Below are 11,576 nucleotides of genomic sequence, written 5' to 3'. Positions count from 1 at the left end.
TGGCGCCGCACTAGCAGTGCGCGCGCATGCGTGAGATATACATGACTACTACAGCAAGTAAGCTATAGTAGCACTCCAGGTACGTAGAGGTAGGGGCCGGGGGGCAGCAGAATAGTTAGCACACGTACACTGGCATGCATATGCATGCAGCAGCGATGGAGATATACACATATGCACCACTACAGCACCAGTACCATATCCATATATGATAGTATATCCCTTTTTTTTGCAGGAAACCATCTATGATATGATATGATATGATATGTCCATGCCACTATATACCGCGGTGAAAGATACAGCTGCTGCATTCAGGAAATTATATAGCCAGCGCGTGGGAACACAGCAGGCTTGATGCAGCATGCTGAAAACACACCGATCGATCGTTCGTTCGTCGACCTAGCCAGCCAGCTTGTCGCTCACGACCCCGGGTTGGTACGCGCTCAGCGTCACCGGCACATTTTCTATCTCCTCCCCCTTATATCCTTGCCCTCTTCCCGGGGTAACTCCCGGCCGGTATTTCACACCCACCACTTTGACGTACGCATACTCTTCGGCCCGAGCCAGCGAACGGGCAACCTCTAGCGTGTGTGCGTGTTCATCTTCCCCGGCCGGCGCGCCGGCTCCTCTCCTCTTGTGGTGCACCGCGGGCTAGGGTTATCTAGGGTTTTATACCTCGTACGTGTTGGTTGATCGGCCGCCTGGTGATTAGATGGAAGGGTCGGGAGGAGGAGGAGGGGGAGGGGGAGGGGCGGTGTCGAAGAAGAAGAGCTCCAAGGAGGGGGAGGAGGAGAGCCTGCCGCCGGGGTTCCGGTTCCACCCCACGGACGAGGAGCTCATCACCTACTACCTCCGCGGCAAGATCGCCGACGCCGGCTTCACCGCCAGGGCCATCACCGAGGTTGACCTCAACAAGTGCGAGCCATGGGATCTCCCAGGTAACTATACCCAGTCAGAAATGTTCTTGAGCGCACGTCAGTGCATGCGTCCGTCTATGCATGTATGCACGACCAGTTCCGTTAGTTCCTTCGACGGGTGTTTCCATGGTTTTGTTTTTCTCCCCTGCGCAAGCAGCATGCATAAGCTGTGCCCTTTTAAAAGACAAATTGACTAGACTTCATACGCGCGTCGATCATGTTTTTCAAAAGCTATATAAAAGCCATAAACAACCTAGCGGTTTTCCTCGAGAGCATATGTGCAGGAGGACTTCATGCATAGATAAATTAATCAAGAATGGCGGATTCTTACAAGTTTAATCAAGAATGGTTGAGCACAATATACTTAAATATTTAAAACCTTCGTGTTTTGCGCTGTCGTCTCAAGATTATATGTGTCCCTCTCTCGTGGTTTCTTTTTTGGATAATGGAAACAGACAAATCCCCCAACTTCCGCACTTGAAAATGATGGAAACTATTACCATCGAACAACTAATTGGATGTTTGCATGGCTAAACAAATAAATTAAGAAAGGCGGATTCTTTCAAAGTTCTACACAATATATTGAACGTACTGATTTCAAGCTTCAATTGTTACTTAACATGCACTCTTCAATTTCTTGTCGTTTGATGCAATTTGTTTGGTTAGCTTCTAGCACAATTATACCTTCAACTGTATGATAGTACATGCATGAATATGCTCTTCTCATTTATTTTATTTTGCGTTATCGACTCGAGATTATATGTCTCCCTCTCAGACAACTCCCCCAACTTCTGCACTTAAAATGAGCAGAACTCTACTAATAGTTGTATAGTTAGAAACTATTACTAGCAAACAATTAATGAACTGGATGTTCTATTCTCTCCATGTATGCATGCACCTAGAATTACGATAGAATACTCTTAACCTGTACACATTAACTAACAATTATATGTGTATCATCGTCAATTGATTGAAATCCAGAGAAGGCGAAAATGGGCGAAAAGGAGTGGTACTTCTTCAGCCTAAGGGACCGCAAGTACCCGACCGGCGTGCGAACAAACCGTGCAACTAATGCTGGCTACTGGAAGACTACGGGGAAAGACAAGGAGATATTCACCGGGCAACCGCCATCGGCACAAGAGCTAGTCGGGATGAAGAAAACCCTAGTCTTCTACAAGGGGAGGGCTCCAAGAGGCGAGAAGAGTAACTGGGTCATGCACGAGTACCGCCTCCACCTGAAGCCGGCCTCCAAATCAAACAAGGTATATATGACATCTCTTCAATTTTTCTTCCAGAATATGCAATTTGTTTGTAATTTGCGCTAAGCGATTGCCATGCTAATACGATCATTCTATGTTTTTAAATTTGACTTGATTTATGTATTCTAGGATGAATGGGTGGTGTGCCGCATCTTCGCCAAGAGCCCGGGGGTGAAGAAGTACCCGTCGAGCACCAACGCGCACTCCCGGTCCCACCACCACCCGTACACGCTGGACATGGTCCCGCAGTTCCTCCCGACGCTGCTGGGGCACGACCTGTTCGGCGGCGGCCGCGGGCACCACCACCCCTACATGACCCCCGCCGACCTGGCGGAGCTCTCGCGCTTCGCCAGGGGCACGCCGGGGCTGCACCCGCACATCCAGCCGCACCCCGCCGCCGCCGGCTACCTCAACCCGCCGGGCCCGTTCACGCTCTCCAACCTCAACCTCAACCTCGGGGGCCCGTCGCCGCAGCACGCCCTCCACCACGCCATGTCGATGCCGATGGGCCAGCAGCAGCAGCAGCAGCAGGCGGGCGGCGCCAACGGCCAGGCGATGACGATGGAGCAGCACATGGCCGCGGGGCTCGGCGGCGTCCCGGCCGCCGGAGGGGACGGCGGGTTCGGCGGGGAGGGGCATGCTGCAGGGGGTGCTGGCATGAGGTACCAGAACCTGGACGTAGATCAGATGGTGGAGAGGTACTGGCCTGGTAGCTACTGATGAGTGTACGTAGGTTGTGTACGTGAGACGCCTGGGGTGTCAGGCGATTGTTGACTACAGTACGTAGGAGCAGGGCGATTTGAGTGATGTTTAATCTAGTCTCTTCGTTGTATCATCCATCATCTTCTCTGTTGGTTGTTCTTTGAGCATTTCAGGTTAGCTTTGGTCGTCCGCGCGCCTTGTACACAGACTGTTTGCCTTGCCTAACTGCGCGCTTGTATACATTCAGGATCAGCAGTGAGTTTATAAATAGTACTGGTATACTGTACTTGTTATGCGCGTCTGTGCCAGAGTTAAACGTGCATGCTGCGGATTTCTGAAATCGATTTGTTATTTCGGAGTTCACCACGAATTCAGGACTCACTGGAGAAAACCTAGTGACAGAGCCCTCCTGATCCCCTCCCTCCTCGACCCCTCTCCTCGAGCCGCTGCCGCCCCTCTCCTTGATCCCCTCCCTCCCGATCCAATCTAGAGTTTCGAGCCGCCGTTGCCACTCTCCTCGCTATTGCCGGAGCTCCGCGGGGCAAAGCCGAGGTGGGGGATGATGGCGGCGGCGGGACCTTCCTCTGTCGTGGCTCCGGGATGCGGTTGCGGTGGAGATCCACATGGGTGTCCTAGACGTGTGTGTCGTCCGGCGTCGACGACGCAACGTTAAGGGCCCCTCCGCCGTCGATGGCTCACCCATGCGGGGCGGTGGTTCCGGGCGGGGGTGTGGCTCCAGTCATGCGGTTTCCCTAAGGCAGACCTCACCCACGAGGGTGCTGGATGACGGAGGAGGTTGATTCGGTGGTCCAGACAGAGAAGGGCATGAATTTGCCAAGGAAAGGTTGGGTCAGCCTCAAACAGAACCGTCACCGGCGGCGCCCACGAGCGTCCTTACCTCCTTCGAGACGTTGTGGGGCGATTCGCGTTCCCTGCGTGCTCCCATGGAAACCCCAAATTCAGCTTTTCCGTTCGTGCGTCGTCACCCCATGGGCCATCATCTTTGGGGTTGTACATCGGCCGGAGGGACAAGTGTTTGGCTTGGTGGCTGGGCTCAGGTATCCGTATCGACGACAACGAGTCTTGATGGCAACGTGCAGCAGAGCCCCGATGCTGGATAATGGGTGCGAGCAGGAGGTTGGCATTGTTCGCCATCGTCGACGGCATAAAGGTCTAGCAAGATCGGTGTATTGATTGCTTCTGAAGATGGGATTGTGAAAAAAAGGTGACGACGAGTTGTAGACGTGTGCATGCGGTGCACGCTGAAGGTTTGCTAAACCGGTTGATGCTCCTAACTAGCCATCGGGTGGCTTGATGAGGCCACCAGATTTCTTGATGTGCATGCACATCATCAATCTTGTAGGTAGGGAAAGATATCAATCTTGTAGGTAAGGGAAGATGGCTTTGGGTAGATCTACGTATTTATTTTATAACGTCATGTTGAATAATCCAATAAAGAGGAACATCATCAATCTTGTAGGTAGGGCAACAATTTTCACCAGGAAGATGGCTTTAGGTTGATCTATGTATTTATTTTATAAGGTTATGTTGAATAATGCAATAAAGATGGTTGTGTGCATCACAAAGGCCAAGGGTAATCCTCCTTTTCCAGAAAAAAAATGGAGACAACCTAGTACACTACTCCAGCGTAAAGCGACGTTGAATAGTTTTAATCTGAACTTTCAGTGACAAGCGATGGTACGTACGTTAGGAAGTTGTGAGCACGGATTGCCCCAAGTACACTCAAAACGCGCTAACAGCTGCAACATAATAAAGTGTCCACTAAAACGAATATCTGCATATTTAACCTCGTAAACCCTACTTAGCAACGTGATCACGCAGAAACGGCCGATACAATACATGGGGGACAAAATGGAGACACGGTTTGCGTGCAGCATAACTCAGGGTATATATTTCACATGATTTAACCAGGACCAGGCGTCTCCTAATTTGTATCCAGCAGACTCGTCGTGAATGAATAATGCCTCATCGTACTTGATCTGCACAGTGCAAAGAGAGTTCAAAGGCCCGGTACAAAACTGACATGTGAATGATTTAGCACTTGCTTCACAGTTGTATGGAACAATTCAATATTCGAAGTATTAATCAAGGCTCAAGAAAAACATGTTCTGTTGTATCAAATATGAATTAAAAACTTATATATACTTCAATGTTCTTGTGAAAATAAGAGGACTGTTCCTTTGACCCAAACCTTTTGATGCCAACAAAGAAGGCCTAGATAGTGTGGGATTTGGATCAGATGTTACTGGTAACAAAGGAAGAATGTGTTACCTTCAACTACAGTGCTGCAGAACATAGGCAAACAGTCTACGGTCTACTTGTCTGCATGTCGGCGCTTGTGTCTCCGATGGCCATTGACCAAAACTTTGCCCTTATCACTCCGTGGGATTTTCTTCTTCTTGGTGATGCTGCATGAGAAATGGAAGGTTTCAGATCGAACAAGTACAGTCACAATTCACCTAAAGCCATGCCAAGCAACTATTAGCTGAAGCGTTTTAAATACACTACTGACCAGCAGACTTCTGTTAGGAGTATGTACAGAACATATACGGGCATAAGCAGCCAAGCAGCAGCCTACCAAGAGAGATAAGATATTTTAGACCATTTTATTTTAATCAGTAGAAACACATGTTATAAATTGACAGTTCAGTTTGTGCTTACCAGAAACCACACCAACTCCCCATTCACAAATTGTTTTAATAATTCATGTTGGTGCATGTAATCCAAGATAGTTACCTGAGCCTGAAAAGGAAAATTGCTTAGATTATTAGATACATGACTTGGATCTTCAGGCCATTTTATTGCAGTTGCTAATAGCAGAGAGATGTAGTATCGTTCAAGGTAAGTACGAAGGTTAGTTAACCATGATGCTGTTTCATGCAGCCTATTTCACCCACTAGCGTATACACAGTTCAACACAGGTTAGAGCAATTCAGCAGTAGTAGTAGCATACAAAAAGTAGTGTCAAAAAATGTCTTATATTTTGATGTGGACGGAGTACATAATAAGTTTCTGGATCAAGACAGTATTTGAACCAACCAATTACCTAAGGTGCACAAAGTTTATATTTATTTTTTGAAAAAATGTAAAAAAAATCCCAGCATTGATAGAAAAGGAGTTTAATTACAAGCCTCCCGCAGCAGTCACATGCGACTACAGCAGGGCAAGTGGCAGCCCACAGCTGCTTAAGCCAAAACCCAGGCACTAGCTTCAGTTTTGATGGCATCCAAGAACTGTGCAAGGTTGGGGTGCACGCCCTTGGGGGAGGAACAAGAGGGAGGGTGTATCTCCAAGAAATTCTGGTAGGTCAGTACTCCCTCTGTATCAAAATATAAGACGTTTTTTGACACTGCCATAGTGTCAAAACAGAGGGAGTAGTATTTACCAAATAACCATACAGAAGGCCAAAGTGACATTATTAAACTATAACTAACTGTGAAGTTATATATATAGGTCTAAAAAATCTCATTAGATTGATTGATGAAATAATTCTATTAGAGGGCTGCAAAATTTACCAATGATACAGTGCAATATGCAGCAGAGAAAAATGCAGATACAGCGCTCAAGGATTATATAAGAATATATGAAAACAATAAAATTCAGCCAAGTGTTCAATAACTCAAAACAATAAAATTAACAATAACAGAAGCATAAAATGTCTAAAACAACAAAGCATTAATATTTAACTGGAAATGAGAAGCTGGAATACTTGAGATAACAAGAAAATTTAAGAGAAGAAATACCTGCTGATGGTATAAAGTAGCTGTGTCGCGAAGCTTTTCATACTCCTGGCCTGCCTTTTCAGTGTAAGGCTTCAGGGTGGTTTTAAGTTTGTCAACATGTGGTTTACTGGCCTTAGCAACTTGATCAATATAAGGTTTGGATAACTTCTTGGCTTCCTGAAAAAATATAATCAAGCGACATCAATTTACTACAATGACAACACTATGGCCTAAGTGCAATTGCTAAACAAAGAGGATCTAGTGTACCTGGAAATAGGGATCAGCAAGCTCATGTGCTTTCACAACATGAGGTGAGATAGCATCCTTTGATGCTTGATAAAGCTCTACTGATTTTGCTGAGACCATTTGCACATAAGGTTCTGCAATTTCCTTTGCAGTAGCCCAATTTTCTTTAATGACAGGAATCCATTTCTTCAATGATAAAAAAAGCATTGTTAGTGAAAATGAATAAAGATGCAAAAACTCAGAAACATCATGTGATACTTGCCTCACATGACATCCATATACAATAAGAATTGGCCATAAACACATGCATATATGACGTTTTTTAACATTTCAAATAAACTCTATGCTATTTTCTGACCCACAATCCCAGGAACAAGAATATTACCGCCTTAGCAGTTTCTATATGGGGTTCGGCCCATTCCTTCGCCTGCACTGTTTTCTCTGATGCCTGCAGTGATTTAATTGACAGGTTATAAACAAATACATGATGTGTTCAGCTTGGCATATTTCATAATCAAAATAAAAGCATAAATAAGCTAGGAGGCACCTTTTGCAATAAATTGTTGACAGCAGGTTTTCCATGTTCACTCCAGTGACTTGACATCAACTCCTACATGATAACATGATGAGTGTGTTGCGAAAAAGCAAAGTAAGAAGAGGCATAGTGCTTAGGTTAACTACTCCACTTATACCATATAGTGAGCTGCATGTGCTGCTAACCAAGGTGGCAACCATGCTCCATGAACCTGCCAAAAAGTAACAATCAGTAAACTACTCGCCACAATAATCACTTGTTAGATGAGGTTCAAATCATGTAAAGTGGAAGGATGGATTACACCCATGACAGGCATCGTCGTCATTATCATCCTTATCAGGAAGTTCTCAATGTACAAGTCACAACATGTGCCAGACAACAAAGATGCACAGATACACATCACACTCAGGTTCAGTGATTAGAAGATACTATGTTATCATTATGTAAAACTTCATATAGTTTACACCAGGCTGAGCTGGCAACTAAGTTGCATTTGAAATGTATTTTTGAAAACAACACTGACCTACTGCACTAAGAGTGTGGAGCAAATAGGAAAAGGCTAATACAGTCTAGAATCTGTCATGTTACCTTACTGACATATTCACATGACAGCAGCTACAACAATAGAATGAAAATTACCTCTCCGAGCTGCTCTGATTTTGCTGTTGCTTCTAACTGCACCTTCATCAGCTCCTCCTACAAACACCAAAACAAAGGATTGAGGAGAATGCATCATGAAACTGCATAACAAAAATGTACCACTGTAGTCACATATATCACAAACCTCTGCAGCTTTAAGAGCATTTTTAGTCTTCTGAATCCTAACCTTTTGCTCGCCGCTTGTCTTTTGAAGCTATTAAAAAAAACATTATCAACTTGAGGACAGTATTCACCTAACAAAAAAGGTGGATTCAAGGGATATACCCTTGATTTCCCCGAAAGTCATGCAGGACAGCAGGATATGAGCCTTATCCCATTTTTGGTTTCACAACTATAACGCTTTAATAGGGAATGAGGCTCAGCTCTCCCTAAAATTAAGGAGATGATAATATATCATGCAGCCTGTTATATAATACTACGGAAATTCTCACTGTTTTCCAAAACATTTTCTTCCCTCAAACAGTATCATCATCAAATACGCTAAAACATTCCAGATTCTTCTTTAGAATTTACCCTTACTTTTGAGAAGTGTGCTGTAGCAAAGTTTTATATAGCATTGGAATCACATACAAAAAAGAAAATAGCAGCATGAACCATCGTTAACCCACTATGAGTCTGTAACAATGTATCGATCTCCTTTTTAACCATACCAAATTTATCATGTAATAAATGCAGAAACGGCAACAATGACGACTTAATCGGTGACAGCACCACAAGAGTTTATCAAAGGATTGGGCAATTACAAGCTTGTCCAAGAATTGTTACCTAAGTGTAGAAAAATAAAGATGCACATTAGCACAACAGACGACCACAGTCGAATACTTACTCTATCCAGCTTAGCATTCAGCTCTTGCACCTTCTTCTCTGCATCGGTGGCTCTAGCCTCCATGGTCGCCTTTTTGTTATTCTGTGCTTCTATGTCCTTCTTGAGCTTCTCAATCTGGAATAAGAAAGATAAGAAACCACATAATCCTAATTGTTGCACTCAAGTTTTAGACGTTTCATACACCCAATACCTGCTTCTCAAGCTCAATAGCCCGGGCATTGACCTTGCCTGCCTGCTCCTTTGCAGCTATAGATCCCTTTGACTGCATATGTAGCAACAGATGAGCATAATCGCTTTATCAGGGAGCAGGAATATGGTACAATATATTGTCCTTCACGAGATGGGTCACCTGGAGGGAAGTTATCTCATTCTGCAGAGTAGCAATGTTCTGTGACATCTCCCCAGTTACCTTTTCCAGTGTTTCGATGCCGCCGTCCTTGCTATTCAGCTCCAGTGTCTGTGCTGCAATGCTCGATTCTGCAAGGTGACAATAGCTGCACTGTTTCAGAAAGGATCAAGTGGCACAAACATGTTGCAATGACTAGAAAATGATTTTACTCAAACAAAAATTCTCGGGAGAATTGATTATAACCCCCCCCCCCCCCAGCTCGTGTGGCTTGGATCTTAAGCCCCTTTCTTCGTCTCCCTTCCTTCTAACCCCCTCAGTTCTGTTTCGTTGTTGCTAATTTCCCCCTTTGGCATAGTTATCTCTTCATTAAGCTAATAATCCAATATATTAGTCTAATTATATTCTGAAATGACCACTGCGCCCTCGTATGTTTTCTTCAAGTCACAAGACAGAGAAGTCGCTCGTTCGTTTATGTTTCTGCTCGTCCCGTCAGTCGCGAGACAGAGATGGCTTGCTCGGCCATGTTCGGCGTCACACTGGACTAGGTGCCAGGGAAAACGGAGGAGGAAGGGAGATAGTAGAGTTGGGTGCGCGCGTGCTCACTCCGGTTCGTTCGGTAGCGGCGGACGACCAGGAGACGCGGGGTCGACCCGGAGGCGGGCGGGCGGGCGGGGCCATGGATTGGGGCCAGGAGCGCGCCCGGCAGCCGGTTGGAGTAGAGATTGGTGGTGACCGGCGGAGCTGAGGCTTAGCGGCGGCCGGCTGAGCTGAGGTCTGCGTCGATCTGGGGCTGGGTAGAAACTGAAGAGCAGTTCTGTCTAATCAGATGCCCTTTGGTTGGTTATATATTGACAAATATGTTAAGGATGCCAAAGGGGGGAGTTAGCAACAACAAGACCGAACTGGGGGGCTTAGAAGGAAGGGAGACGAAGGAAGGGGCTTAAGATCCAAGGCACACGAGCTGGGGGGGTTATAATCAATTCTCCCAAAATTCTCAAGTGACTTGACACCGTCTGTTTCACATTGTAACAAAAACTGTTTCAACCAAAGACATGCCCATGGAGAACCTCCAACTGAACCAAACCGGAGTAATTGTGTTCTTAACGCTACAAGCTCCTTCATGCATTTCAATGGTAGTTCAAGCAAGGGGCACTGGTTCCATGGCGAATTCCAGTTAGACTAAATGGCAGAACTGGCTCTCTATTCAGCGACAAACGAAAAACATAGGACTGGAGGAGCAACAACGAAGCTATTGCCCAACATTGCCACCAATTAGCCTGAAGAATTTCCTCTAGCCTGCATCTATGGATCCCTATTCAGCGGCCTTAACACAATCTCTCTAAGCCACCGACCAATATGTCCACTAACTACCAAATCCTTCCCCTATCTCGTCAAATCGCAGAAGCGCCTAGTTCGCCAGACCAAATTGCCCCCAAAACCCTAGCAAACCCCAGCGAAGCCGCTCGAAGCAGCATCAGAAATCCCAACCAACCACACCCACCCTCCCCAGAACCGAATCGAGCGGAGCAAGACGCACGCACCTAGCGCGGCGACCTTCGCCCTGAGCTGCCCCAGCTCGGCCGCGAGCACCGCCTCCTCCTGGGCCCTCGCCTTCGCCGCGATCTCCTCCGGCCGCACGTCCCCCGCTGCCGCCGCCTCCTGCGCCGCCGCACCGGCGACCGCGAGAAGCAGCACCAGCAGCGCCGCCGCCGCCGCGAGCAGCCCCGGGATCCGCATCTCGCAGATGGTGAAGTGCTCGGGGCCGAGGAAGGAAGGAGGAGAGTAATAGGAGTGCTCGCCTCGTAGCCTCGCTCCTCGGAGGCAGCAAGCCCAGATCGTTTTTCAACCGAGTTCAAGAGGGCGCACGTGGGTGCGGCGCTGGCTGCCGTGCCGAGGGAGGGGACGGACAAGGGTGCGCGGCACGCGCCGCGTGCATCTGGGTTGTATCACTGCCCGGTGGGCCTGAGGATCCCGCTCCTTTAGGGCTTGTAAAATGCAAGATGTGTTTAGGAAGGTGCTTACAAAATTAGAGCATCTTCTCCCTTTAAAGTTTTTCTTATTGGCCTTCTGTTGAGGATTGAACAAAGGTGTAAAGAGGCATCGGATCTGGAGCTTTCTAAACTTATATTACATAAAGCTTGCTATATGATCTGGCGTGACAAACCAATACTCTAACCGACTGAGCTATTTCCCCCTTTCGTAACTACTGTCAATTCACATCTTGACTGCCCGACTCATTTTGAAAACACTGGAAGCTGTTGATCCCAGCATAGCATTCAAGACAATTGTTCCCTCTTCGGTCTCCCTCCATCCCCTTCGTTTGTTTTGGGTCTCACCGCACG

General features: G+C 46.7%; 2 protein-coding genes across 3 annotated transcripts; one reads left to right on the top strand and one right to left on the bottom strand.

Annotated features, from left to right (window-relative positions):
* The first annotated feature begins 493 nt into the window (after positions 1-493).
* On the top strand, positions 494-3,168 carry LOC125509844 (NAC domain-containing protein 4). Its single transcript, XM_048674871.2, has 3 exons — positions 494-935; positions 1,896-2,176; positions 2,303-3,168. Exons 1-3 carry the CDS (start codon positions 710-712, stop codon positions 2,891-2,893), a joined length of 1,098 nt encoding a protein of 365 aa, XP_048530828.2. The 5' UTR covers positions 494-709; the 3' UTR covers positions 2,894-3,168.
* Positions 3,169-4,636: 1,468 nt separating this feature from the next.
* LOC125509843 (uncharacterized) lies at positions 4,637-11,107 on the bottom strand. 2 transcript variants are annotated; one of them, XM_048674870.2, is made up of 15 exons: positions 10,776-11,106; positions 9,235-9,362; positions 9,076-9,147; positions 8,886-8,999; positions 8,184-8,252; positions 8,039-8,095; positions 7,557-7,610; positions 7,412-7,474; positions 7,250-7,312; positions 6,886-7,050; positions 6,640-6,795; positions 5,558-5,638; positions 5,409-5,470; positions 5,168-5,304; positions 4,637-4,875 (listed from the first exon to the last, which is right to left on the bottom strand). In XM_048674870.2, exons 1-14 carry the CDS (start codon positions 10,969-10,971, stop codon positions 5,211-5,213), a joined length of 1,374 nt encoding a protein of 457 aa, XP_048530827.1. In that variant the 5' UTR covers positions 10,972-11,106; the 3' UTR covers positions 4,637-4,875; positions 5,168-5,210. The 2 variants fall into 2 exon arrangements, with proteins under 2 accessions (XP_048530827.1, XP_087377391.1); XM_087521265.1 differs by lacking the exon at positions 8,184-8,252 and having other exon boundaries at positions 10,776-11,107.
* Between the last annotated feature and the right edge of the window lie 469 nt (positions 11,108-11,576).

The sequence above is a fragment of the Triticum urartu genome, chromosome 5A (assembly GCF_056163025.1).
Source record: "Triticum urartu cultivar PI428250 chromosome 5A, HENAU_Tu73, whole genome shotgun sequence".
Lineage (NCBI taxonomy): Eukaryota > Viridiplantae > Streptophyta > Magnoliopsida > Poales > Poaceae > Triticum > Triticum urartu.
The sequence above is the reverse complement of the archived record's forward strand: the minus strand, read 5'-3'. Positions and strand labels throughout refer to the sequence as shown.

Bases quoted from the DNA above. Each gene is read 5' to 3' on its own strand.
- LOC125509844 (XM_048674871.2), top strand. From the start codon at position 710: ATGGAAGGGTCGGGAGGAGGAGGAGGGGGAGGGGGAGGGGCGGTGTCG. The intron at 936-1,895 runs GTAACTATACCC...ATTGAAATCCAG, and splicing joins CGAGCCATGGGATCTCCCAG to AGAAGGCGAAAATGGGCGAA. The intron at 2,177-2,302 runs GTATATATGACA...TATGTATTCTAG, and splicing joins CGGCCTCCAAATCAAACAAG to GATGAATGGGTGGTGTGCCG.
- LOC125509843 (XM_048674870.2), bottom strand. From the start codon at position 10,971: ATGCGGATCCCGGGGCTGCTCGCGGCGGCGGCGGCGCTGCTGGTGCTG. The intron at 7,475-7,556 runs GTATAAGTGGAG...GTTATCATGTAG, and splicing joins CACATGCAGCTCACTATATG to GAGTTGATGTCAAGTCACTG. The intron at 5,471-5,557 runs GTAAGCACAAAC...CTCTCTTGGTAG, and splicing joins GGGAGTTGGTGTGGTTTCTG to GCTGCTGCTTGGCTGCTTAT.